Source organism: Euleptes europaea, chromosome 14 (assembly GCF_029931775.1).
Source record: "Euleptes europaea isolate rEulEur1 chromosome 14, rEulEur1.hap1, whole genome shotgun sequence".
Lineage (NCBI taxonomy): Eukaryota > Metazoa > Chordata > Lepidosauria > Squamata > Sphaerodactylidae > Euleptes > Euleptes europaea.
In genome coordinates, this window is record NC_079325.1 from 12909492 (window position 1) to 12935035 (window position 25544).

At 45.0% G+C, this 25544-nt stretch overlaps 1 protein-coding gene across 1 annotated transcript in view; it reads left to right on the forward strand.

The window, feature by feature from the left end:
• Positions 1 to 25544, forward strand: part of ARHGAP32 (Rho GTPase activating protein 32) — a 166902-nt gene that overhangs the window by 13949 nt on the left and 127409 nt on the right. The window contains exons 2-3 of the mRNA XM_056860465.1: positions 6753 to 6844; positions 17112 to 17196. Of these exons, the coding sequence (XP_056716443.1) occupies positions 6753 to 6844; positions 17112 to 17196 (177 nt within the window). The remainder of the gene's footprint in view (positions 1 to 6752; positions 6845 to 17111; positions 17197 to 25544) is intronic.

Sequence of the window (25544 nt, forward strand, 5' to 3'; positions counted from 1 at the left end):
GGGCAGGCATCTATTGAAAACAATCAACAGTAACATATATAAAATAGTAATCCCCTTAAAGGAAAAGCGCAGTTCTCAAAATCAAATTTGTTCTCGCCTAAAAGTATTAAAGGAGTAATGAAAATTCAATATTTAATTTTAATGTGAGTTTTTTTTAAAGTAGCCAAAGGCATTCTGTTTGAAGGTTCCTATTCTTTTAAACTGAAAATTGAGCCCCTGTTGTAGAGCACAGCTTCTCCAATAGCAGTAAAATGTGCCTTTGGTGAGTGACCTTTGGAGTTATATATTAAAACTGCCCATAAGCTCACAGTAGACATATTTTCTCTGACCCAGTGTCAACCGGTAATACAGAACTGTTGTAATAGAATTGCTTTGCCAGTGACATTTTAGTAATTTATGTGATGATTTACTGACCCATTTACGTGTACCATGTTCATTCAAAACAAATGACTTTATTTAGTGCTGTTATTGAATGGCTAATGTTTAAAAATGATAGTGTTTCAGTATACTGCTCCTGCCAAGCTTCTAAGAAATGTTATCTTCAGGACGGTTTTGTTAACGACGCCTGATATAGAGGAAAAATCAAACAACTTCATACCCTCCAGGACTGACAGTCTAATGGTGCATAAGGCAAGGTAGCTCTGTTCTTCCTCAGCTGAAATCATAGGGAGAATATCAGGTGTGCAGAATTGCGGAAAACCGAATGATTTGTTTTACTTTGTGAATAACCATAAACTAACTAGAGGAAACAAGCCACAGAATGGGCTTAAAGTAAACAGAAACAAATAGGGACCATATCACTCCAGTACTGGCCCATCTACCCTGGCTCCCAATTTGTTTCCAGGCACAATTCAAGGTGCTGGTCTTGACATTTAAAGCCCTGTACGGACTGGGACCAACAAACCTGAACAACTGCCTACTCCCAAATGAACCCACCTGACCGCTGCAGTCATCTTGGGAGCCCTGCTTCGGGTGCCCCCACCTTCTGAGATTAGATGGGTGTCAACCTGGGAGAGGGTCTTCTTAGTCATGGCACCAAAGCTCTAGAACTCTGTCCTCAGGGAGATTAATCTCTCCTCTTCTGTTGCCATCTTCCACCAGCTGGAGAAGACTTTTTTTGTTTCATTTGGCCTTCCCTCAGTGATCCCTCCTTCCTAATCAATGTTTTAAGTGCTATATTTATGTAATTGAATGTATTTTAACTTTGTTTTTGATTTATTTTAATGATGTATGTATGGGAAGGGGTGGATTTTAATGGGTTTAAAATGTGATTTTGTCATGTATATTTCAAATTGTTAACTTCCTTGATAGCCCTTATGAGGGTAGAAAGGCAGGATGTAAATTTTGTAAATATTATTATTGTTGTTATATCCCCTATTGATCAGGTTCATTATGTGAAATAAATACAGATGTGGTGATATCAGTGGATAAAAAGGACTAGGAAAACCTATAGCAAACAGGACTATTAGAGTAGAAAAGGGCAAGAGTCCAGTAGCACCTTAAAGACTAACAAAAATATTTTCTGGTAGGGTATGAGCTTTCGTGAGCCACAGCTCACTTCTTCAGATACCTTCTGAAGGTATCTGAAGAAGTGAGCTGTGGCTCACGAAAGCTCATACCCTACCAGAAAATATTTTTGATAGTCTTTAAGGTGCTACTGGACTCTTGCCCTTTTCTACTACTGCAGACAGACTAACACTGCTACCCACTGAGGACTATTAGAATGGCTGTACCTTTCCAAATAGTTTTACATCAAATATATTTGCTGCAAAACTGAAGCTGACCAGAATAAACTGGACCAAGTGGGTACCTCTTCATCTCATCTCCATATCCTGAGGTCTAATTCTGTACTCAAACTTATAGTCCTCAAGTTAAATGGAATGAAGACAACTGTATCTGCCAAATATCAATTTTGTCCTGGCATAGAAAACGCAGCAAGCCCTTGGTTAGAGGCCACCCAACTAAGGCTGTGTACCGTGCTGAATAACTACATTTGGCGCTTTGCAAATGTAATGTGGCAGCAAAGGTGGTTTGTTTTAGTCACTGCAGTGGCTTGATGTTAAAAAATGTAGGCTGAGGTTGCTTAGCTGTCATGAGTTAAGCAACAGCTGTGCTCTAGTGGCCTCATTTCTCACTCAACACTCTTTCACCCTCCTTTTATGTTCGTTGTAAACTCGGGGAAACTTGTGACATCAAAATAACAGGAAAAGACACTTGGGAGAAACTTAGCTGAGAGCCAGCATCAGTCTGCAATTCCCCATTCTGACCAAGAAAGCAATCACTAAGGGCAACAAAAGAGGAGGATTTCAGTTGGCTCCTCTTGCCTTTGGTTAAGCCACAATAATTCTTCACCTTGACTGAGATTTAGAATGGATTAGAAAGGCGGCCTTTAGAGGCAGCTACTTGATACCCTCAATAATAAGAGCACCCACTTCCTGGCAATAGCAAATATATGTCATCTAGGCATCCTGGGGCTCTTGATTATCTTGAAGATCAAGATGAAGATAAGTTCATCCAGAAGACATACCATATCTTGGAGATTGTCAGAAAGTAATGTATGTGAGTGTCCTTAACAGCACCTCTGAGAGACCATCCGTATGTTTCAGAGAAGGTGAGGGCTTGCCTTTTTTAAAAGCAGAGATGAAGAAGGATTTCCAAGTCAGTCATACCATTTATGATATTTGCTACAACTGTATCCCACATGTCCCTCAAGCAGCTCAGCAGCATTAATGGGATTCCAAGGCAGGTTTCCATCTAGGTATTGTCCTGGCTCAGGCATTCATAGCTACTAAGCTATGTTTTATGTGATGAGGTGCATTTTAGAAACTGGCACACTTGTTAGATTCGAGAACTGGATTATTCTTACTGCTCAGTTGGGAAGTTTGTGCATGAAACCTTGGCATTGGCACTGGGAACCGGTGTTTTGCCCCTCTCCCCCCAGTTAGTGAATTTTGCATTGGTGCTTAGTCAAGGAGCTGAATTCAGGTTTCTTCCTTGAACAACTGCTTAATAATGAGCCCTTGTGAGTGGCACAAACAAAGGGTTATTGAATAGAGTTGTCTGTAGAATCTAACTGATAGAACTCATTGAAGCAGGCAATGACAAACATACACACACTGTGGTGTGAGAAGAAGCCTGCTTGTCCTGTTCAGGACTTTAAGTCGGAAATGTAGTCTCCTCAACAAGGCTACCTATGTTTACCATTTCTAAATTAAGAAATTACGTCTGTAAACTAAGAGGGATTTCAGTTTGTGCTAATATTACATGCACCTAATTCAGAATTTTTTTTTACGTTTTTGTATTTTGGTATTTACATATTCTTGAGAGCTTATTTGCCTTTACTGTGATCATAGACATGGTGATAATTATGAAATGCTGTGGGCTTTACAGTTCCAGCAATTTGATTTTTGGGCCAAGACCCCAAGTGATGCTAAACAGCAGAGGAGAATCATGTGCCGTATATACCATGTGCCAGCTGGGGATTGCAGCTGTGCCTTGTGTTTTTCCAGAGTTCTATGCAGAGAAGTATTTCAAGGAAAAGAAATGTCACAGCTGCCTTATGCTTTCTGCCTCACTCCACCAAAGGATGTAAGTCATGTCTCCAGTCCTTTAGCAGGATACCAGCACTACTTTTACAAATCTTTCAAGATGTTATCTATCAAAATTTATTTTTGAAAACCTTTATTTACTTTATTAATACTCCAGGCAGATTACAGTGTATAACCAGTGCAATCAGACAACATAAAACAACCAGTGAACATGGCAACATGACTAGCTTTACAGAATTAGGCAACAATGCACATGACAAACTATCCAAAGCAGGTAAACTATAAATAATACAGAAAATAGAGTACAAAGTAAAGACAGTGCAATAAAAGACTGTGAAACATACGATAATAATTGCAGTGGACTGTCCCATGACAAAGGTGCCATCAAACATGCTGCTTAAGAGGTAAAAAGGTAACGGTCCCCTGTGCAAGCACCGGGTCATTCCTGACCCATGGGGTGACATCACATCCCAACGTTTCCTAGGCAGACTTGGTTTACGGGGTGGTTTGCCAGTGCCTTCTCCAGTCATCTTCCCTCTACCCCCAGCAAGCTGGGCACTCATTTTACCGACCTCGGAAGGATGGAAGGCTGAGTCAACCTTGAGCCGGCTACCTGAAACCAACTTGCGTTGGGATCGAACTCAGGTCGTGAGCAGAGCTTGGACTGCAGTACTGCAGCTTACCACTCTGCGCCTTTGCTTAAGAAGTAGAGATGTAAAATTTCTCAACATTTTAGATGTATATGTGCACCATCTGTTCATAACCCCATAAGCAGTCTTTTAACGTTACTGAGACGTTTAGTATTTGCAGAGTCCTAGAAGACAATGGTATTTGCAGCTGTATATGCAGGACACTTTTGCAAAAGTTTTTTTCTCCCTTCTGCTTTTGGCTAACTTCCATATGCTTCATTTCCTCAAAGATCATGAGATGTTGAATCCAGCTCTGCTCCAGCATCCAAGCTTTGATCATGCCCAAATTGGTTTACCAGTGGAACAGAAAAGTTCAGAACTATAGTAGCAACATTAAAGCAGGAAAATTGGAATAAATAATTTGCATAGGGAGATTGTTATGCAATGACTAGCTTTCTACAGAACGCTGATGCATAAAATATAAGAAGTGGAAAGCAGCAACTGCACATGCTTTCCATCCAATATTTAGATTTAAATAATTCAGCTGTTTCAAACTAATTTCTGAAAATCAAATTACTGTTACAAAAAATTCAAAAGAATGGCAAATGCAATTCTTAGCAGATTTTGTTTTGTATTTTGGGAGGTGGCTAATCATAAGTGAGGATCTCCCCAGCAGGTTTTGGAATAAAATTGGCTCTGTGTTTAATTCGTGTTTGTTGATTGCAATTCTGTGGGGATATAAATATGTAAGGAGAACATGGCTTTTAAAAATCCATCCCCAATCAACCAAAGAGATTTGTTTTTTGAGACACCATGGAGTAACTTGGGTTTTTGTGGGACCCAGGATTCCATAAATTCCTTTTTATTTGGTCTTCAATTAAGAAAGTCATGCACAGGAAGTTGTAGCATATATGGTGGTAACTGTATGTAGCATGTCTTCATAGCTTGCATGTGGTAACAGTGAGAGGAATACAGTATAAATAGGAGACCATGTTGATTAGGTTGCCTGCAGGTGTGTGTGTGTATTAGATGTCAACTATTGTCTATTAGTCTCTGCATATCATTTCTAATTCTGCATCAAGAAGCATATAATCTGCCACATCCAGCTAGGGGATCTACACTTGATGCCTGTTCCTGGCTGTGATAAGTCCTGAGTCTGGAAGGGGGCTTTCAAATGATTCTTTGAGAATTATATTTTGCATTTGTCAGTGTAACTGAAGTCCATTTGGAAAGTGTTTTGCTTCATTTGAAAAAGCTTCTTATTGTGAACCTTTTAAAATTCATGTAATTTGATTAGAGCAGAGCAAATTCTTATACCTATTTGTGTCTTGCCTGCAACTGATACTATTGGGATGTGGGTTTTAAGCTCATATATTGGTGACCATTGAAGAAGGTTCAAGTGGCTGAAACATGTCAGGTCTTTTCTGGTTTATTGTGTAGTTCATGTTCCATTACCTTTATATGATACGTTGTTTTTTTTGTCTCAGCAAGACTTACCTCTGCCATTATTTTAATGAAGCCTATTTTTCAGGCCATTTGTTTTTATAATTAATTGGGACACACTGAATAAATAATTTATTTTTATCTTCTAATTTAGTTGTCTTTAGCTCAGCCTCTTGGGTTTTGCAGTTGAGTTTTGGTTGAGTTTGTCCCCTTTTTCTTTTGTTAGTAATTGTTATTCCCATCATGTTTCCGTCTTCCCCTTCTTCTGAGAAGGTCAGAATAATTCATTCTCACAGCAGTCCTTGATAAGTAAGGCTGAAACAGTGAGACTGTCACAGAATCACCCAATGAGCTCTAATTCTTAGTAGGTATTTGAGCTTGGGTCATCCTGGTTCAGGTGCAGCACTCTCTTGACTGCCCCTTTCTGCTCTATGTCAGGGGTGTATATCAGTGTAAGAAGTGAAGGAAAATGTTTTGGTTAATATTTAACCTTTTGATAATTTAGGGTGCTCTTTTCCTTTTGGGGAGCTCGTATAGCTCATCTGGCTGATGATTTAATAACTTGCACTACTATTTACGTTAGTATGTGAATCTGAATACGTTTCAGGTTCCTTTGAAATAAATGGGATTTACTTCTAATAATGATAAGCATGACGATTAGATTTGAGTCCGGTAGCAGCAAGATTTTCGGGGTATAAGCTTTATTCCTCATTACTATGTATAGATGTGAAAGTTGGACATTAAAAAAAGCTGACAGGAAGAAAGTTGATTCATTTGAAATGTGGTGTTGGAGCAGTGTTTTCGGATACCGTGGCCTGCCAAAAAGATAAATAAGTGGGTTCTAGATCAAATCAAGTCTGAACTTTCCCTTGAAGCTAAAACGACTAAACTGACACTGTTTTCCTTTTGGGGAGGGGAAAGGGAGTTTTTCAGACTTGTATTTAGAAACCTAACATTGCACTTGTCTTTAAAAGGACCTTAGCCTATAATGTACCTAAAAGCACCTTAATCTATAATACTAATCTTTATGGTGCATGCCATAGCTATTGCTGAGAATTGACGTTTTAGTAATTGCTTTTTAAAAAAAGAAAAACTAAACTTTCCTATCTTTGTTTCTCTCTTCCTACTGCAGGCGAGAGGAGCAGACATCCCTGATATTTCAGGAGAGCTACCATTGCGAACATGTGGCAGCACAGCTAGCATGAAAGTGAAGAACGTGAAAAAGTAAGCTGTTCTGTCTTGTCATAGTTAACTTTTCATTATGTGCTTATTAGCTTCGATGACCTCCTTTTGTGCTCAGCCAGTGCTGTAGGCTATGATGTGTTGGCTGATGTCTTACCGCTGTACACTTTAAAACAACATACTTGAAGTAAACTAGTGTTGCCAAAAGACAACAGGAAATAGATAAACATTTTCAGAGTATATCTGAGAGCCAACATGGTATAGTAGTTAAGAGTGGAGTGCTCTAATCTGGAGAACCAGATTTGATTCCCCGTTCCTGCACATGAAGCCAGCTGGGTGACCTTGGGCTAGGCACAGTTCTCTCAGAACTCTCTCAGCCTCACCTGTATCACAAGGTGCCTGTTGTGGGGGGAGGAAGGGAAGGTGATTGTAAGCCGCTTTGAGGCTCCTTTTGGTAGAGAAAAGCAGGGTGTAAAAACCAGCTCTTCTTCTACAACTTCTGCAAATCAGCAATGAAAAACAAGTTAAATCCTTTGGCACTGACTGGCAGATTAATCATGGTGTATGTTTTTGTGGTTTAGAGTTCCCATGAAGTGTGTTCTTAGTTGGCAGACACATGGGCATAGAGGGGGGAAATGTAAATTGTGGGTCAAAAGGGCTGGCCTGCTCATGAGCAGTTCCCTTGTGTGAGGATCACAGAGGATCACTGGATGAACAACAGTTACAGGTGAGTGCAACATCGTTTTTCCTGCCTATTTTAATTCAGCGGTTTTATGCTAGAGCAGGGGTGGGGAACCTCCGGCCCCCAGGCCGGATCCGGCCCGCGAGATCATTTTGTCCGGCCCCTGGCCCACTTGCCGGGGCCGGGAACTCCACAGCCCACCCACTGAGGCCGAGAGCTCCACGGAGCTAGCTATCACTAGCCAAGCCCTCCTCTTGGCATTTCAGGCTTCACTGGGAAGCAAGATAATTCACCGTGGGTAGCCGTGTTAGTCTGTTTGCAGTAGTCAAAAAGGGCAAGAGTCCAGTAGCACCTTAAAGACTAACAAAAATATTTTCTGGTAGGGTATGAGCTTTCGTGAGCCACAGCTCACTTCTTCAGATACAGCTAGAATGTGAATCCATCGGTCTTTAAGTAGAGGAACAGTATGTTCCTCTACATTTACATTTACATACTGTTCCTCTACTTAAAGACCGATGGATTCACATTCTAGCTCTATCTGAAGAAATGAGCTGTGGCTCACGAAAGCTCATACCCTACCAGAAAATATTTTTGTTAGTCTTTAAGGTGCTACTGGACTCTTGCCCTTTTTGACTACTGGGAAGCAAGAGCGCATGCACAAAAAAACTGAAGACTGATTGGATGATTTTGGGGGCGTTTCCCCCAAGTCTTCCGGCTTCCTGTTGCTTGTTTTCTGTTCCTCGTGAGAGAAAACACGTGCATCTGGCCCTTTCCCCTTCAACCTACCAGCTTTTTCCAGGTGAGTGGGTGGTATGCTACCAGCTTGGTGGGCCCCTACGCGGCCCTCACCTCGCGCTCCCCCAGCTGCAACCCCATTCCACGGCCTGAAGCTGCTGGGGCGGCCGAAGCTCCATCCTCCATCCCCCCCCCTCTTGTGCTAGCCGCGCCGCGGCATAAAGTTCCCTGGGGGGGGGGAAGCTCCTGCCCCCATTCCCTCCCCCATGTGCAAAGTTCCCTGGGGGGGAAGCTCCTGCCCCCATTCCCTCCACCGTGTGCAAAGTTCCCTGGGGGGGGGAAGCTGCTGCCTCCATTCCCTCCCCTGTGTGCAAAGTTCCCTGGGGGGGGGGAGTGAAGCTCCTGCCTCCATTCCCTCCCCTCTTGTGCTAGCCGCGCCGTGGCATAAAGTTCCCAGGGGGGGGGGAAGCTCCTGCCTCCATTCCCTCCCCCGTTTGCAAAGTTCCCTGGGGGCCGAAGCTCCTGCCTCCATTCCCTCCCCCGTTTGCAAAGTTCTCTGGGGGGGGCGAAGCTCCCGCCTCCATTCTCCCCCCTCTTGTGCTAGCCGCGCCGCGGCATAAAGTTCCGGGGGGGGGGGAAGCTCCTGCCTCCATTCCCTCCCCCGTTTGCAAAGTTCCCTGGGGGGGCGAAGCGCCTGCTTCCATTCCCTCCCCCGTGTGCTAGCCACGCCATAAAGTTCCCTGTCAAGAATCAAGGATTTCTCTGTCAAGGATGTGAGCCAAGAAGGAGGAAAACATTCCAGTGACAAAATCGCCACTTTCTGCTCAATCATCAACCAGCTCCAATCTATTTTAATTTTTTGGGGGGTAGTAGCAGCTGTCAGAATTGCTGGATGAAATATCTCTCTGTTCTTAAGGCCAGTGCTGTTGAATGGTGTGAAGGGGAGTGGGCTTTTATTGGCAGGGAGAGGGACAGAGGGAAGCTGGATACAACTCCCTATCTGGACCCTTGCTGTGTGGCACCCACTTCTCCTGCGGGTTCAGTGGTAGAGCATCTGCTTGGGCTGTGGCTCAGTGGTGGAGCATCTGCTTGGCATGCAGAAGGTCCCAGATTCAAACCATGGCATTTCTGGGACAGGCAAGAAACGAACAGAGGTAGTTTGCCATTGCCTTTCTCTCTCTGAGGGGGAGAGCATCTTGCTAGCGACGGGTGATTCTCTTCCGGTTCCTTGGGACAGGCAGGATGTAAATAAATAGACTTCCTGTTTCCTGCTCCGGAATCGCCCTTTCCTCAGTTTTTCTTCCTGCCTCGCTGTGGGAAGGCAACAGCTGGGGTTGCTCCGCAACCCACCACCAGAAATCCGCCATTTTGGGCGAACACGCGATAGCGCGACCGACACGCTTGCACCCAGCAGCGCCCAGGCATACCGGCAACCGGCGCGAGCCGCCCCCGACTCACCGACGATCAGCTGGGGGGAAAGGACGCATGGTGAGCCACGCGGCTAACGCGCCCGACGACTTCCTCGCTCCGGGGGAGCTGATGGAGGGGCTTGTTCCGGCGCCCCCCCTCGTCGCAAGGGCCCTCTGGCAGCCGCAAGGGCGGCAACGCGGAGAGGCAGCAGCGCCAGGCTTCCTCCTCGACCTCCGGCAAACGGAAGCAGCAGGACTCCGGGACCAAACAGGACCACGACAAGAAAAGGAAGCCCGACCTGGCTGCCGCCAACCAAGCCGGCTCTCAGTCTGGCGGAGGAAGGAAAAAGCGACGGGGAGCCTCCCCCACTGCCGCAGCGTGTCCAGGCCCCAGGAATAACGAGGGCTCCCGGGAAATGGCGGCCGCCGCAGAGTGCAGAGACAAACCAGCAACACATCTAATGGGTGAGCTTCAACTACTCCCCGACCAGCAGTCCACCCAGCCCACCAGCCAGCAGCCTACCCAACCCATCGGGGTACCGGGAGCCCAACTCCCTGGGGCCCCTCAGAGCGACCTTATCGCCCTGATGCAACAGGTCCTCAGGGAAGAATTCCCCTTTCTACAGACAGTGGCCCAAGGGGGCTCGCAGCCGGCTTCCTCACATGTGGCCCAAGGGGGCACAGGTATCGCTCAATCCCACTACCCCCCTACCCAGTACGGGAGAGGGGAAGGACCCAGCACCAGCTCTGCTGCAGGGACCCTTCAGCCTGATACCATCAAGGCAGGAAGGAGAACCCTGAATCCTCCCAACACAAGACAGGACGATGACTCCCCTCCCCCATCCCAATACGACTCTGATGAGGGAGAGAAAGAGGAAGGCGAGTTCTCCTCCTCTGAAGGGGAGGGGGAACCAGCGGAAGAGCAGCAGATGAGACTATTTTCCAGAGAGGACTATCAGTCCATCCTGTGCAAAGCCATTATGGCCTTCGACCTTAATGAGATGCCAGAGCCTGATGAGGGGGGGGGAGGGGAAGGGCAGACCAAGGGGTCCCAAAGAGTTTTTTCCCCGAACACAGTCCTCCACCAAGGTGGTACCCTTCCCAGAATACTTTGAGCACCGACTCAACCTAGAGTGGGAAAAGCCCCTGAGCAATAGGCCTCTTCCCCGCAACATAACCAAGCTTTACACCCTGGCCCCTCATGCCATGGAGCTTCTTCGCATGCCCTTAGTGGAGGGACCGGTGGCTGCGCTCCAGTCACCAGGCCTTCTCTCTGGAGATGGCATGGGCTCTCTAAGGGACCCCTTGGACAGGAAGGCCGACCAAGCCTCCCGCAAGACCCACGAGGCGTTAGCCACATCCATCCAAGTCTTGGCAACAGCAACCCTCTTTGCGAGGGCGGCTATAGTGTGGGCCAGGAAACTAGCCACTCTTATTCCCTTGGAAGACCGCAAGGCGAACGAGGGCCTCAATAGACTGATGAAGGCAGTCTCCTTTTTGGCGGACGCCACTTTGGACTCTATGACTCTTTCAGCAAGGGCCATGGCAACTACCGCTGTGACCAGGCGAGCACTCTGGCTACGTGCTTGGCAGGCCCACCAAGGGGCCAAATCCATGCTGCTGGCTTACCCCTTCCAAGGCGGCAAGCTCTTCGGGACAAGCTCAAAGACATTTTAGTGGAGACTAAGGATAGGAAGAAGGCCATGCCGGGGAACCTCAGAAGGGACTTCCGCGCCTCGCCTTCCTTTCGTTCCTACCACACCCTCGCACGTCCTAGAACGGACCCAAGACGCCCCTCCTGGTCTGGCGCACGAGGGGCCAACAGAGGGGGCCAACGATACGGCAGACCGAACCACTTCCAGAACCAGCGGCAGGCCAAGCCAAATAACAACTTAAAGCAAAAGAAGCAATGACGACGACTCCGCGCCGGTGGGAGGATGGCTGAAGCTATTCATGCACCAATGGGAGCAAGCACAGCCGGATCGATGGGTGCGAGACGTCATTCAACACGGCTATCAAATAGAGTTTCGGCGCCTCCCACCGGATCGCTTCATTCCATCCCCCACTCCGACAAAACGTGACAAACGCACAAGGACAATGTCAGCCATTCGTCATCTTATGCAAATACAGGCCATCGAACCTGTACCAACAACAGAGAAATTCTCAGGGGTCTACTCAGTCTTTTTTACCGTTCCCAAGAAGAACGGGGACTGGAGGGCCATCCTGGATTTACAGTTCGTGAACGAGTTTGTCCAAGCCAAACATTTCCGCATGGAGACCCTGAGATCCATCGTGGAAGCACTGCGACCGGGGATGTTCCTCTCGTCGATAGACCTGACAGAGGCCTACCTGCACATCCCCATACACGTGAACCATCGACGCTTCCTCCGATTCGCCTTTTGGGTTCCTTCACTTCCAGTTCAAGGCACTCCCATTCGGTCTTTCTCCAGCTCCTCGGGTGTTTTCCAAGGTCCTCGTCACTCTGATAGCGCTCCTGAGAAGGGAAGGGATACATGTCTACCCGTACCTCGACGACAGCTTGGTCTGCACACCCACAAAGGACACAGCCACCCATCACACCTCCAGAGTCATTCAGGTGCTGAGCAGTCACGGCTTCATCATCAACAGAACCAAAAGCAACATCCTTCCATCCCAAAGGATCCAACATCTAGGCGTTCTGATCAATACCAGGGACAACACTCTAACCTTACCAAAGGACAAGGCTATCAAGCTGGCACGTCTCGCCAAACACCTGGCAAGCTCAAGGTCAGTCGGACTATCATCACTAGTTCAGCTACCACAGTCACGTGGTCCAGACTCCATGCACGTCCACTGCAATGGTTTCTCAAGCCCTATCAACGGCAAATCCTTCAAAAGAAAAACATTCGCCTGACCCTCCCAGAGGCCACCAAACTGAGTCTACATTGGTGGTCGCAGGCCCCGACCTTGCAGGAAGGCCAACCCTACATCCACGATTCCATAGTACAGATCTTCACGGATGCCAGTCTAGAGGGGTGGGGGGCCGCTCTAGTCCATCAGGTGGCCCAGAACACATGGTCGACTCGGGAACGGACCATGCACATCAACCAACTGGAAATGCGAGCAATCCACAGGGCACTGTTACAGTTCCAGTCGAGCATCGTGGGTCGCCATGTCCTGATACGGACAGACAACATCTCTGCCAAGGCCCACCTGAACAAGCAAGGGGGATCCAGATCCTCCTCGTTACAGAGGGAAGCGACCAGGATCCTGTCATGGGCCGAGGGACATCTACTGTCAATCAGAGCGGAACATGTTCAGGGCAAACTCAACACCCAGGCGGATTGGCTCAGCCGCCAGACGTTAGACGAGGGCGAGTGGTCACTGAACGACCGGCTGTTTCATCTCCTCACACAACGATACGGGACACCGGCAGTGGACCTGTTTGCCTCGCCGACAAACAACAAGACACCAGATACACCCACAGATACACCCACAGAGAAGCGGAGCGAGTGGATGCCCTGCTCTCACCCTGGCCCCAGGACCTTCTTTACGCCTTTCCACCTCTACCAATCATTCCCAAGGCACTGAGAAAGATCCGACAGGAAAGGGCGACCGTCTTATTCATAGCCCCAGACTGGCCACGCAGACCATGGTACTCCACCCTGATGGAGCTGTCCATACAAGAACCCTGGCGGCTGCCCACTTCGCAGGACATGCTACAACAGGAACCGGTTTGGCATCCGGACTCGGGCTGGTTCAAGCTGACCACCTGGCTATTGAAAGGCAACGGCTTCTGAGCCATGGATACCAACCCGGCGTCGTCAACACCATACTGGAGGCTAGACGACCATCTACACAGAGAATATATAACTCCTCCTGGAAGGCTTTTGTCAGATGATGCCGTCGTAAAGACGCAAATCCCATGGCGCCATCCACGGATGAACTACTGAGATTTCTGCAGGACGTCCACCCTCCGTAGACAACTGGTCGCGATAGCCACGGTCAATCCCATCACGGAGGGACACAGCACTACTAAGCATCCCCACATTAGGTCCTTCCTCAAGGGGGTCGATCAGAAGGCACCACCAGTCCGGCACCTCTTCCCATCATGGCTCCTCCATGTAGTCTTGTCGGCCTTGACCAGACCTCCCTTTGAACCACTGACAGAAGTCTCCCTCAGATTTCTCTGATTCAAGACACTGTTCCTCACAGCAGTCACTTCAGCACGCAGAGTCTCTGAGCTGGGGGCCCTCTCCATGAGGGAAGGACTTTGCGTTTTCCACCGTGACAAGGTGGTCTTCAGGCCTGATCCGACCTTCGTACCCAAGGTGGGTTCTAGCTTCCACAGACAACAGGAGATCCATCTGCCGTCCTTTTGTCCAAACCCTACTCATGACAGGGAGAAGGACTGGCACACCCTAGACATGGTGCGCGCCATCCGCATATATCTGGAGTGCACAGCGCCATTCAGACAAACTGACTCCCTCTTCATCTCGATGTCAGGGGCTAGCAAAGGCAAGAAACTCTCCAGAGCGACCATCAGCCGCACCCTACGCTCCTGCATCGCGGAGGCATACAGGGCAGCTGGCATCACGATACCGCAGGGCATCACAGCACATTCCATACGGAGCGCGGCTACTTTGGCGGCCTTCAACAAGCAGGCCTCCGTCGAGGAAATCTGTAAGGCAGCCACGTGGTCCTCCGTATCGACCTTCGTGAGACACTACCGCCTCAACACCTACTCATCGGCTGATGCAGCATTCGGTCGTAGAGTGCTCCAGCATGTAGTAGATGAGCGCTAACCCACCCTAAGAACGTCTCGGCTCTTGGACACCCCGTCGCTAGCAAGATGCTCTCCCCCTCAGAGAGAGAAGGGAACCTTGGGTACTTACCGTGAAGGTCCTTTCTTCTCTGAGGTAAGGAGAGCATCTTGGGCCCACCCTGGGCTTCTACGGAGCACTCTCGATAAATATGTATTCATTAGGCAGCTGTTTTCAGGACAGGGGGATCCCTGTCAGTCAAAACAAGATAGTGTACGTTGTTCTGTATTGTTATATGATGGACACCTTAGTTAATGCATCTGAATAAAACTTCCAAGTTACTTGGATTCCGTCTTCATTATCTGCTGCAGTAACACGGTGAGTTCCTTCTTCCTGAATTTCTCCTAGCTCGGAAAGTATTGAAACTGAGGAAAGGGCGATTCCGGAGCAGGAAACAGGAAGTCTGTTTATTTACATCCTGCCTGTCCCAAGGAACCGGAAGAGAATCACCCATCGCTAGCAAGATGCTCTCCTTACCTCAGAGAAGAAAGGACCTTCACGGTAAGTACCCAAGGTTCCCTTCTCTGCATAATGACTCCGGTATTCCTTGCTGTTCTCCCATCCAAGTACTAACCAGGGCTGACCTTGCTTAGCTTTTGAGATTTGATGAGTTAGGGGTGAGTTAATTAATGTTTAATTAATTAATTAATTATAGCAGGCTAATTTTAAGTTGGTAATTTTGTGCGGCCCCCGAATGATGTTACAAATATCGAAACGGCCCTTGGCAGAAAAAAGGTTCCCCACCCCTGTGCTAGAGTCTGTTTTTGAAGTATTCTGTATGTGCAAGATGGAAGAGGCTCCATGAGAGGGTATCCTTTTATTGCTGCAGCCAGAGGCCCTTGGCTCATTGTTTGCAGCTCAACCCCTTTGTCCTTTGTGGACTAAGCCACTGGGTACCAGCCCAGGATGGTTTCTGTACATTTTGTTGGTTTTTATACTTTGTTTTATTGAGACTTGTAAGCTGTTTTGGGTCCCCACTGGGGAGAGAAGCGGGGAATAATAAAGTACCCTACCAGTTCTGCAGTGGATTCTGTGGTGGAGAGCTCAGGAGGCTAACTCAAAAGGTTGGGCTGTATCCCAAGGTGAGAGAATTGATTCATACCTGTGCATCAAAGGAGGGTCCTGGAGGGGTCTCAGCCTCCTCCTCCTGGTATGGGGTGATCACCCTCCTCATCTGAGTCTTTGGTCTCCTTGCCAGACAAGGATTCCATACCCTAGTCCATGACAAGAGTTGAGGTGATACCTGCAGTGACCCTAATAGTAAACCTTACAGATCTAAGAATGAAGTATGCCTTCCACTACCAGACTTTGAGCAAGAGTTGTCTTTCCCCCAACTGCCATTCTTATTATACCTTTCATTGTGCTGCTTTCTTCTGTGTTGTATTCTCTCTCTCTCTTCTCCCCCCACTCCCTTCCATCAGCAGAATGCAGTCCCATAAAGTATGCTAGGTGGATTTGCACTTTACCCCATCTTTAGCTAGAATGTTGATTTAAGGTCCAGAAAGCTGTCTGGCAGAGATGTATTTATTCAGAGTAGCCATCTATCATCCACTGATTCTACTAGAAAAGCTGGCCGTATTTTCTGATGGGACAAGGACTGCTTTTAAATCCCATCTCTCTCTTATGTTCTCATGGGAAGAATGAGTGATGATCATAGTCACCTCATTTTACAACCAGAAATATCTGCCCCAGGATTCTGAAGTAACTTTAGCACATTTTTTCTAGCAGTAACTTCTGCAGTTTAAGGACTTGGAAATTGGGTTACCAGATATAGACAACACAGAAGTTAAAAACAATGTGTTCTGTACCCCCAGATCTACCAACCTAGGTCTGATAGGCTGTGATTCCTTCCAGAGGTTAATATTCTGGTTTCATTTGTGCTGCTTTTGTGAGGTTGCTCATGTTGCTTTTTCCCCTCAGTTACCTTATACCTTGCCTTTAGACCAGTGGTTCCCAAAGTGGGCAGTACTACCCCCTAGGATTACCTAGGGGGGCACAAAGAGGCAAGAGGGCAGCAGAGGGTCCTAGATGTGGCCCCCTTCAACTGTGATGTTCATTAATTTATAGTAGATCAAGCTATGGTACCATGCTGGCAAATTTGGTAGAAACTTATCAGAATTCTTTTCCAGACTTTGAAGAGCTGGTACCACTAAATCAAGTTCATCTGTTTTGCTGAATAAATTTCGGCTAAAACGTTTTAATTTGATTTTGAATAGATGTGCAATGAATTGTTACTGTTTTGAAATGTTATTATTATCTTCTTTAGTGAGTCATGCAAACCCCTATTTTGAATAATGCTTTTTATAGGCTAGGGTAGGGGGTGCTGGAGTTGAGTTTGTGGAACCAAGGGGGCGGTGGCCCAAAAGGTTTGGGAACCACTGCTTTAGACACTGGAATTGTACTGAAATATACCCTCTTCCTTTTGAATGCTCATGACCATAACACTCAATAGTTTGCATTCATCACAGAATTTGGTTTGGGATTACTGGTAATGCTTTATGGAAGAAGAGAGGAAGGGAAGGTGATTGTAAGTCGGTTTGATTCTTCCTTAAGTGGTGGAGAAAGTCGGCATATAAAAACCAACTCTTCTTCTTATGTAAGAATGGTATCACCTGCATTTTGCTAACACACTTACCTGTGGTCACTTTAGATCCACAGCTAATGCATTACTTCTCTTTCAGGTTATCCTTCACGAAGGGCCACTTTCCAAAGATGGCTGAATGTGCTCACTTCCATTATGAAAACGTGGACTTTGGCAATATACAAGTGAGTTTCATGTAGATGGATGCTCTCAATTACAGTTTTTGTCAGTTTATAGGCCTCAATATAAAATAGTCTAGCTGTTCATATTAATGCAAGTGGGACACCCACAAGGACTTGTGGGGGGCATCTCATTTCCCTTTCCCCACTATTTGCTATTTCTCTTTCCAGAAATCCCCTAGCGTCTCTTCTTGTCCTGCTTCCTTTTGTCATTCCCACCCACCAGCAAAGGTACCTTTATCTGCCCCACTGTCTTCAGCTTTCTGTCCTGTTTCTAATTGGTCTTTAAGACAGCATGGGTTGGTCCAGCTGCAGTGCAGAAATGCAGAAAAACTTCTGATTAATTTTTCTGACTTTCCATCTTTCATCAGTGATTGACGTTTCAAAGCTTATTTTGCTGAGACTCATTAATGCCTTCAAATTGTGAACCTAGATTCAAATGTCAAATAACCGAAGGCAGCAGTGTTTGATTGGCATGGAGGAACTTCCTTTTTTTTGGTAATGTGAAGAATACACATTAACCCAGTTTTAGTATAATGTTCTGCAATGAATGTTCTTTCCTTATGAAACTCCACAGATATTTCTGCAAGACCACAGGATATTAAGAAACGTTAATTAGCTATACAAATGGTGGAACTCATTGAGATATCTTCTCTTCAGTAATAGCATGTGTTTTGCCGCTGTCAGCTGAGTAAGAATTCACCAGTGTATTGAGAACCTAAATTAGATGTATTAATCTTTCAAGACTGAGCTAGTGCATTTTTGAAGTGTGTGCTGAAAGGTCATTCTTTTTATGATTAATTTTACTTCTCTTTTATTGATTAGAGAGTGTCTGCATCTGTGAGTAGTGGTAAGAAGAGAATAAGGATGAAAATCTATTCCAGGCAATTCATATCTATTTGAAAAGCAATTGTAGGGTGCTGACTTAGAGTTCAGATGGGGCTGTCTCTTGCGTAGCTTAAAATTTACCTTGGCTGGATTTTATTTTATTATTTAATAATGCCTACTGCTCATTGCAGTGTATAATCAAGCCATGTGAGAATTTAATGTGATCGTTTCTGTCTTTACAGCTTTTGTAATGAATAGTTGCTAAACATTTTGTTATCTTTATTAGTAGTGTTTTTTACATGTCTTGGTATGCCTACCAATAATGGCTTTATAGCAGGGTCAGAATCAATGTAACACCATCTTTGGGGAGATGTTCTGGCTCTGTATAAAGGTGTGCTTGCACAAATGTTATGAGTCTGATCATGTCTCTCCCTGAAGGTTGAGAGTTCTCTTTTTATGGTCAGTCATTACTTTACTATGATCCAGAAAAGCACCCATGCCAGAGATATGCAGATGCATAGAATTCCATGGGAGTGATTGAGACCCACACCATAGGGGCCACAGTAGTGAAGGTTGTATTTCACTCTGAGGGTCGCCAGGAGCAGGTTTAGTAGAGTCCCTCCACATACTTTCTCTACATGTGCCCTGTCAATCATCATGATGGATAATTGAATAGTAGTGGTGACAAACTCAGGTAGTAGAAATTAACTGTAAAGTGATGGAGGTCGTATGTCTTGTTTTCTCCCCCATCTCTTTTAAACATATGCTCCAGTCTCACCACTTATATAGTTGTGATGTGTAGAGTTGTTCACAATATCAACAGAGCTGATTATGCAAACACTGATGTAGCTGAGCATTACAAAGTTCCCTTTCTCACAGCTACGTAATCTTTTACAGTAGTAAAAATGTTTCAGAAACATAAGGACAGTGATTTATATGGTGTGCTGTTTTAATCTGTGATTAAGTTTTGGATAACAGATTCATTGCATTGATTAATCAAATAAATTTACAGTCCTGCTAATGACAATATTTGGTAAAGTGTGTATTGCAATTGAATGCAAATACCATTTTGGTAAATCAGCGCTTGGCCATTTTGTTTCTCTGTGTTCAGGCTAAGGAATTAAATGTTATGAATATCCACCTCCCACACGTGATCTTTCATTTTACATAAATTGGCCCTTCATGCAGAACTGTCTGTGTATGAGCAAGAAAGCATGATTGTGGAGCAGCATAAAAATACAACTTCGGAACACATTTGAAGTTGAGGTTGTGTTACTGCATAAGAAAGATCCATTCCATTATTCAGTGAACTCTGACACTGCACATTGTATTTGCATCTTCTTGATGGCAGAAGAACTATTTAAGCTGAAAACCATTTCTTCTGGGTTATGAAACTGTGCCAGAAATCCTTTGCCTCATCTCAGCATTGTTTTTATGTAGAATATTCTTTTGCAAGCTTCAGATTCCCAGCCAAGACTCTTCTCTGCTTTTTTGCTTCTAGAATTGTAACATTTTTTAAAAAAATGCATTCTTAGTAGTAATGACCCTTTGGGGAATATTTGCAAATATATATGTGCTCTTTGGGCCCAGAGCAGAGTTAACGTGGCCCCTGTGTTATGTTCATTTAACAAATGGGGAATGTACATTTTTTCCCCCCACAACCCACCCATCTCCTTCCTCACCTTAGTGAGGATTAAGTAGTTCATCAGCCAAGGCTAATTGGGAATGGAGTAAACTTATATGTGGCTAATGTGCTACAGTGGTAACTCTTTGAACTCTTCATAGAATCATAGAGCTGGAAGGGACCACCAGGGTCATCTAGTCCAACCCCCAGCACAATGCACAATGCAGGAAATTCACAACAGTTCAATATTTTCAGTATGAAAGTTGTCCCTTTTGCTCTGGTCCTTTAAAATTATATGAGTAAAGTTGTGTTGTACTAAAAATATTCGGGTGAAGTCATAAAAATTCTTACTGGCCAGGGTGTTGCTAAAAGGAAGCAGGGCCTTACTAGGAGGCCTCCCTGTTCTGTGCTTTTGGTACTAGAAATTTGCAGAGTTTCAAAATAATAATTATTCATAATTAGAATTCTAGCCCAGAGAGGGTGAAAAAACTAACAGCCATTTCTCTACAGCCAGATCTGAAGCCTGCTAATTAGTTGTTTACCTAATTACGTTCAGAGCCTTTCCACCTTGGGCTCTGATCTTGTCAGATGATTCAGGCTAAGTGGGATTGGAATCAGTCAGTACATGAATGAGAGGCTTCCTCTTTTGACAAGAGATACCCAGCTAATAATTTTTATCAGCATATTTTAGCTGGCAATGACCAGCTTCAGTGTGCTGAGGCATAATGGTAATAGTTCTTCGTGGTTGTTGCAGATGTCTAGTTTTAGATAGTGAGAAACAGTGATGGTCTTTTAGTGTGCTTGCATCCACTTCCTGGATTCTTGTCTGCTGCCCCCTCCTCAGACTAAGGCTTTGTTGCTGTGAGGGCCAGACCACACAGTATGATTTTTAACTTGCTTTCCCTGGAGCCACACAGCAGCTGCGGGCAATGACTTTTTAAAAAAGTCTGCAGGGGCCTTATTTGGCTTGGGAGGCATTTTCCTGAGCCGAAATGGCCTGGGGAGGCATTATTTACCCTGCTTTGGACCTGCACATGCAGTCTTCCATGTACATGCAGTTCCAAAATGGGGCCAATAACTATTGGGGCCATTTTGGCTCAAGAAAATGGGGGTGGATGGGAGCCCTTCCTCCCCAACACTGTGATCTTGAGCTGAATCAGACCCCCTCCCCCAGACTTTTAAAAATCCATTCCCCAGAGTTGCTTTGTCCCTGCAGGGAAAGCAAGTTGGGAAGCTGGACTTGACTTGTTAAAAATCGTTTTGTGGAACTTTACCTTCAACGAGCCCCACAATCTAGCCCCACCATCTAACCCTGCTTCTTTTCAAAGCCCTGCAAGAAGCACAGTTGGCCTGTGCAGTGGGGTTTGGAAAGGAGTGGAGCTACTTCATGTTCGTGTGTGAGAAAAGCACTCCCCAGAAGGGAATGGCCAGATATGTCACAATGTCAGTGGCGAAAGGCATATAGTTTAAGGCTGGAGATGGTGTGAGTATGATAGATTTGAAGTTGTGCAAAAGTACAATGGTTGGCGCTCTATCTTGATGTATTTAGATACACCTGCTGTTCAACAGAACTGATCATGTTGCATATATGAGTAGAACAAAGCACATATATTTTGTTTTTTATCTAACTCTTCCTCCATGATGCCCTCCCCATTTTATGTGTGCAACAATTCTGGGAAGAGGTTTATGACTGGCCCCCAAATCATCCAGCCACCTTCACGACTGATTTGATAATGGAATTTCTAAACCCTAGGTCAGGACCGGTTGTTTGGAGGCCAAACTTTTGACCCAGGAATTCAGAGGCTGTATAAAATGACGTGAGCATCTACTCCTGAAAGCTTAAACCCTGGAAAATTTTGTTGGTCTTCAAGGTGGTATTGGACTGGGATTCTGTTCTACTTCTACGGACTAACATGGCTACTCACCTTAAGTATAGTTAAAACACCCAGAATAACAATATCATTAAAAATGTTTGGAGCCTTTGAAGAATTGCCTGTGAATGGGGGAAGAAGGTGAGGAATAGGATAAATAATTGGGAAATTGTCCTGCCTCCCCCTGGTGCCATAATATAAAATTATCAAGGACTTGGGTTCGATGATTAGCTTCCACCTAGTCCTGAATCTCTATAATCTAGTGGCAAAGCATGAATACCCTCTTGTACTGACTTAAAGTTCAAGTCTAGATGAGCAGGAAGCTACTCATCTAGCTGTGAACCTGAGTGGTCTACCACAGGATTAATGTTGCATATCCCCTGGGTTCCTTGACAATTTACAAACTAACTTGTTCAAGCATTAATAGTCAGTGCCTCCTTTGGCTTCAGATCCTCTCCTGCTCCCCATTTGATCCCTGAAATTCTTGCTATGCCTTCTGGAATGGGAAGAAAGTGTTGGTGAGAAATTGTGGTAATGGAACCATCACTGTTAATGAATGAAGAAGGCAGAAATTGATTTTTGGAACGAACTTAATACTTTCAGTACAGTCCTAAGGGAGAGTTAATCTCCAGTCTAAGCTCATTCATTCAATGGGCTTAGGCTGGAGTAATACTGCATAGGATTGTGCTGTTATTTATAAGGTGCCTCCAGAGCTAGGTGCTGTACAATGGGCCTGTGAGCCAGAGTCATGTAAGTATATTAAATAAATGAATTCAAATGTTACCAGGAGCTATGCTAGCTCAGAATATTTGAACACCCATTTCATAAAGGTCGGTGTTACATGCCCTGTCTTCAGGTTGAGCAGATAATTTACCACAGTAGCATCTATTAGGACTCAATATCAGGAATAATATCTTAAATTAGTAGTAACACATTGTATTCTCCAGTATTGACTGTATTATTCACATTCTGTTTGTTAGCCTTTTGGTTGTTGGAGGGTACTTTGATAACTGTGAATCAATACATGCTAGATTTATAGGGAATCCATAAGATATTTCCTGAATCAGTCTGTGTACCAGCTGGCATAGGCATGTTCTCCAAATGTTATTTATATTATGCATTGATTTTAAATAAAGTAATTGACAAATCTTTCAGCCAAGCGTTTATACAGTCCTCTATGCCTTGTAGCCACTATTTAACAAATTGCCAAGGCAAATGAATATACATATATTTTTGTAAGTATTTGGGTTTGTTGTGTAAGCATAAATATTTAGTTCTGTTGACTTGGGTGGGATGTGTTTGGTTTTATAAGCAAGCGCTAATTCAGTGGCATTGTACAATCTAGTGTCCAAACATTTTTGTGGTTTGCTTGTTTATTTACATTGAAAGCATGTTAAAAATTATCCTGGATTTTGGATTATTGGTTAGATGTTTTAGATTGGCCTTTCCATTGGTCTGACCCAATATGCAGTATTCGGTATCACAGTTCAAGAGGCACCAGGCTACTCTTGGAATTCCTCAAGTAGAGAACACAACTCCCATGTCTTTTCCCTGTGTCCCGAGATGGGCGCAATGCTGCCCAGTTCAGGACTCGCAGCACTGCCCTCCGAGCCCGATGGCTCCCATGACTCAGCGTTTGCCGCTCCCAATGGCCCCCATACTCCGGTTCCCCAGCCACCACAGACTGAGGGGGAAGGATGGACACGGTGGTGCCCCAATGTGGGCACCACCGCAGCCACCTATGCCCCACTCACCCAGAGCGCTGAGCGAGACAGCCAATCCAATGGGGAGAAGGAGCTGAGATGCCCCAGCCCACCGCCGAGAAGCAGGCCATCTGAGGCCAGACAGGACATGATGGTGCCTGGCGGCCTGACTGTCAGCCTTCGTAGAAACCCACTGGCCTCAGAATACACCAGAAATAGAAGGGTTGAAGGAGTGGGGCCGAGAAGCAGATGGAGACTAGGAGGTAACAATGCTGGCCCTTTTATGCCCTCAGGAAGGGGAGGGGTGGTGGAGAAGGGGAGGGGCTTCCTCTATATAATGGGAACGCAGAGAAAGGCTGGGGAGGAGTCACAGCATGGGCAGTCCACGAGAGAGAGACGGACTGACCTAAAGCTAAAAGGCATGTGGGGGAGTGCAGTTAACCCCCCCTGTCCTATTCTGAGGCCTGATGGGGGATCCCAGAAGGGCACCTCCCACCTTTCCCCATCTCTCAGGGAAAGAGAAGGGTACCAGCATTTCCCCTCCGACAGGATGGAACCGCCAACACACCAGGTTGACCCGCCAGGAAGACAAAGAGGAGCAGCAACACCGCCACACCCAAAATCTTAGGACAATAATCTGTTGTGGAGGCAGGTTTTAAGATGTCTCCACATATTACTGAGTGATAGCATCTTCTTTAAGTATGATCGTATCTCACCTGATACATATTTAAACTGATCAGAATTTCTACATACTGTATACTGTAAACATAATGGTTTGGTTTCCATTCCCCACATCACACTCGGTCATTTTTCCTTTTATTATACTGTCCTCATTTATATATTATTTTGTAAAATTCCAATAAATATAGCTTATTTATTTATGAATATCTCTATTTCCTGTGTCAGTGTATTAGATTTCTGGGTGAAGTAGCTGCTGAAGAAATACTAGAAAAATAATGTTTCTGTTGACATCCTTTTTAATAATGAGATTTTAAATATAAATATTACATTATGTTTGAGCAGGGGCATTTTGTGTTTCAAAGATTGATTTTGTTGTTTGGTTGATCCCTCTTAGCCTAACAGCAACAAAACCAGAGCTGTCGGTACTCTCCAGAGGTTTGTGGAAAAGAGTGTTGATCCTGCTTTATATCTTTTCACTTGACCTAATTTCTTTATGCTTGTGAATGAAGTGTGAGTCTCTTCAATAAAGCTCTTCATGTTGATCAGACCTCAGGGTTTTCTGGCACTTAACAAGTGAACTTCTGTTTCCGGGTGTGGGGTGATGGGAAAGTCAGGACTAAAGCCACCATTCGTCTGTTTAGGAAGTTTAAGAGGCATAATTGCCAAAGGAATGGCCGAAGAAGGAAAGTGGTTTCTACAAAGTTACCTACCGTTGTAACAGATCTCATGCAAGGCAATGATTGTCAAAGGGAAAATAATTTCTTTGAGCTTCTTTTACTTGTTTCTAAGCAGATTTAATTCTAGAAAGCTAAGGAAGCTCAGTTAAAGAGGCATATATCACCCACCCTCATGAACAATGTCACATTACTGGAAAGAATTGGGTTCTCATTTGCAGTTAAGTTAGATGATAGACTATCAAAGAAACCGCAGTGTCAGTCCAGTAGTAAGACAGAGGGAATCACTGTTAAAGCTGGGATAGAAAGGAAGCCATGCTGGATGATGGAGTACAGAAAAAGCTTAGTAAAGCCACACAGTTTAATTGTGTTGAGCTCGTTCATCTTTACATGCCTTCTATGCTGAAATTTCTCTTCATTTTCTGACCAAGGGGCACTTTCCCAGAAAGCAATTTTTCCATATTTCTAGTGCCTCTCTTTTCTTATTGCTCAAAATGAAGAGGTACTTTCATCTTGTCTTGAACCATATTTCCAATTTCTATTCCAATTATAATTTATAGTTCTCCCAGTTGCTGAGAGAGAGCCATAACAACTGAAAGTCGTGGATGTGTGTGTGCGTTTTTCTGTATTCAGGTATCTGATTTTTATTAGTCATTTATTTATAGAACATGGAATACAGAAGGCATCTCTCTCTCCCCCGCTACTTATACATTGTATAGAGCAGAGTAGAGACTAAAATGGTTTTCTTTGTAGCACTCAAGGGGGGGGGGGGGAAGAGAAGAGAAATGTGAAGAGAAACTGTCACATCTTAGGGTCATAGGAAAATGTTGCTCATTAAAAAAAATCTAATATGCAGATGGCATTTGCATTCCCTTTGCTCATGTATGTTATGTATTTGTCAGTTGACCATCAAATATAGCTCTGATGCATTTTATCATATGTAAAGGTGCTACCTTCCTGGATATTTGCGTGT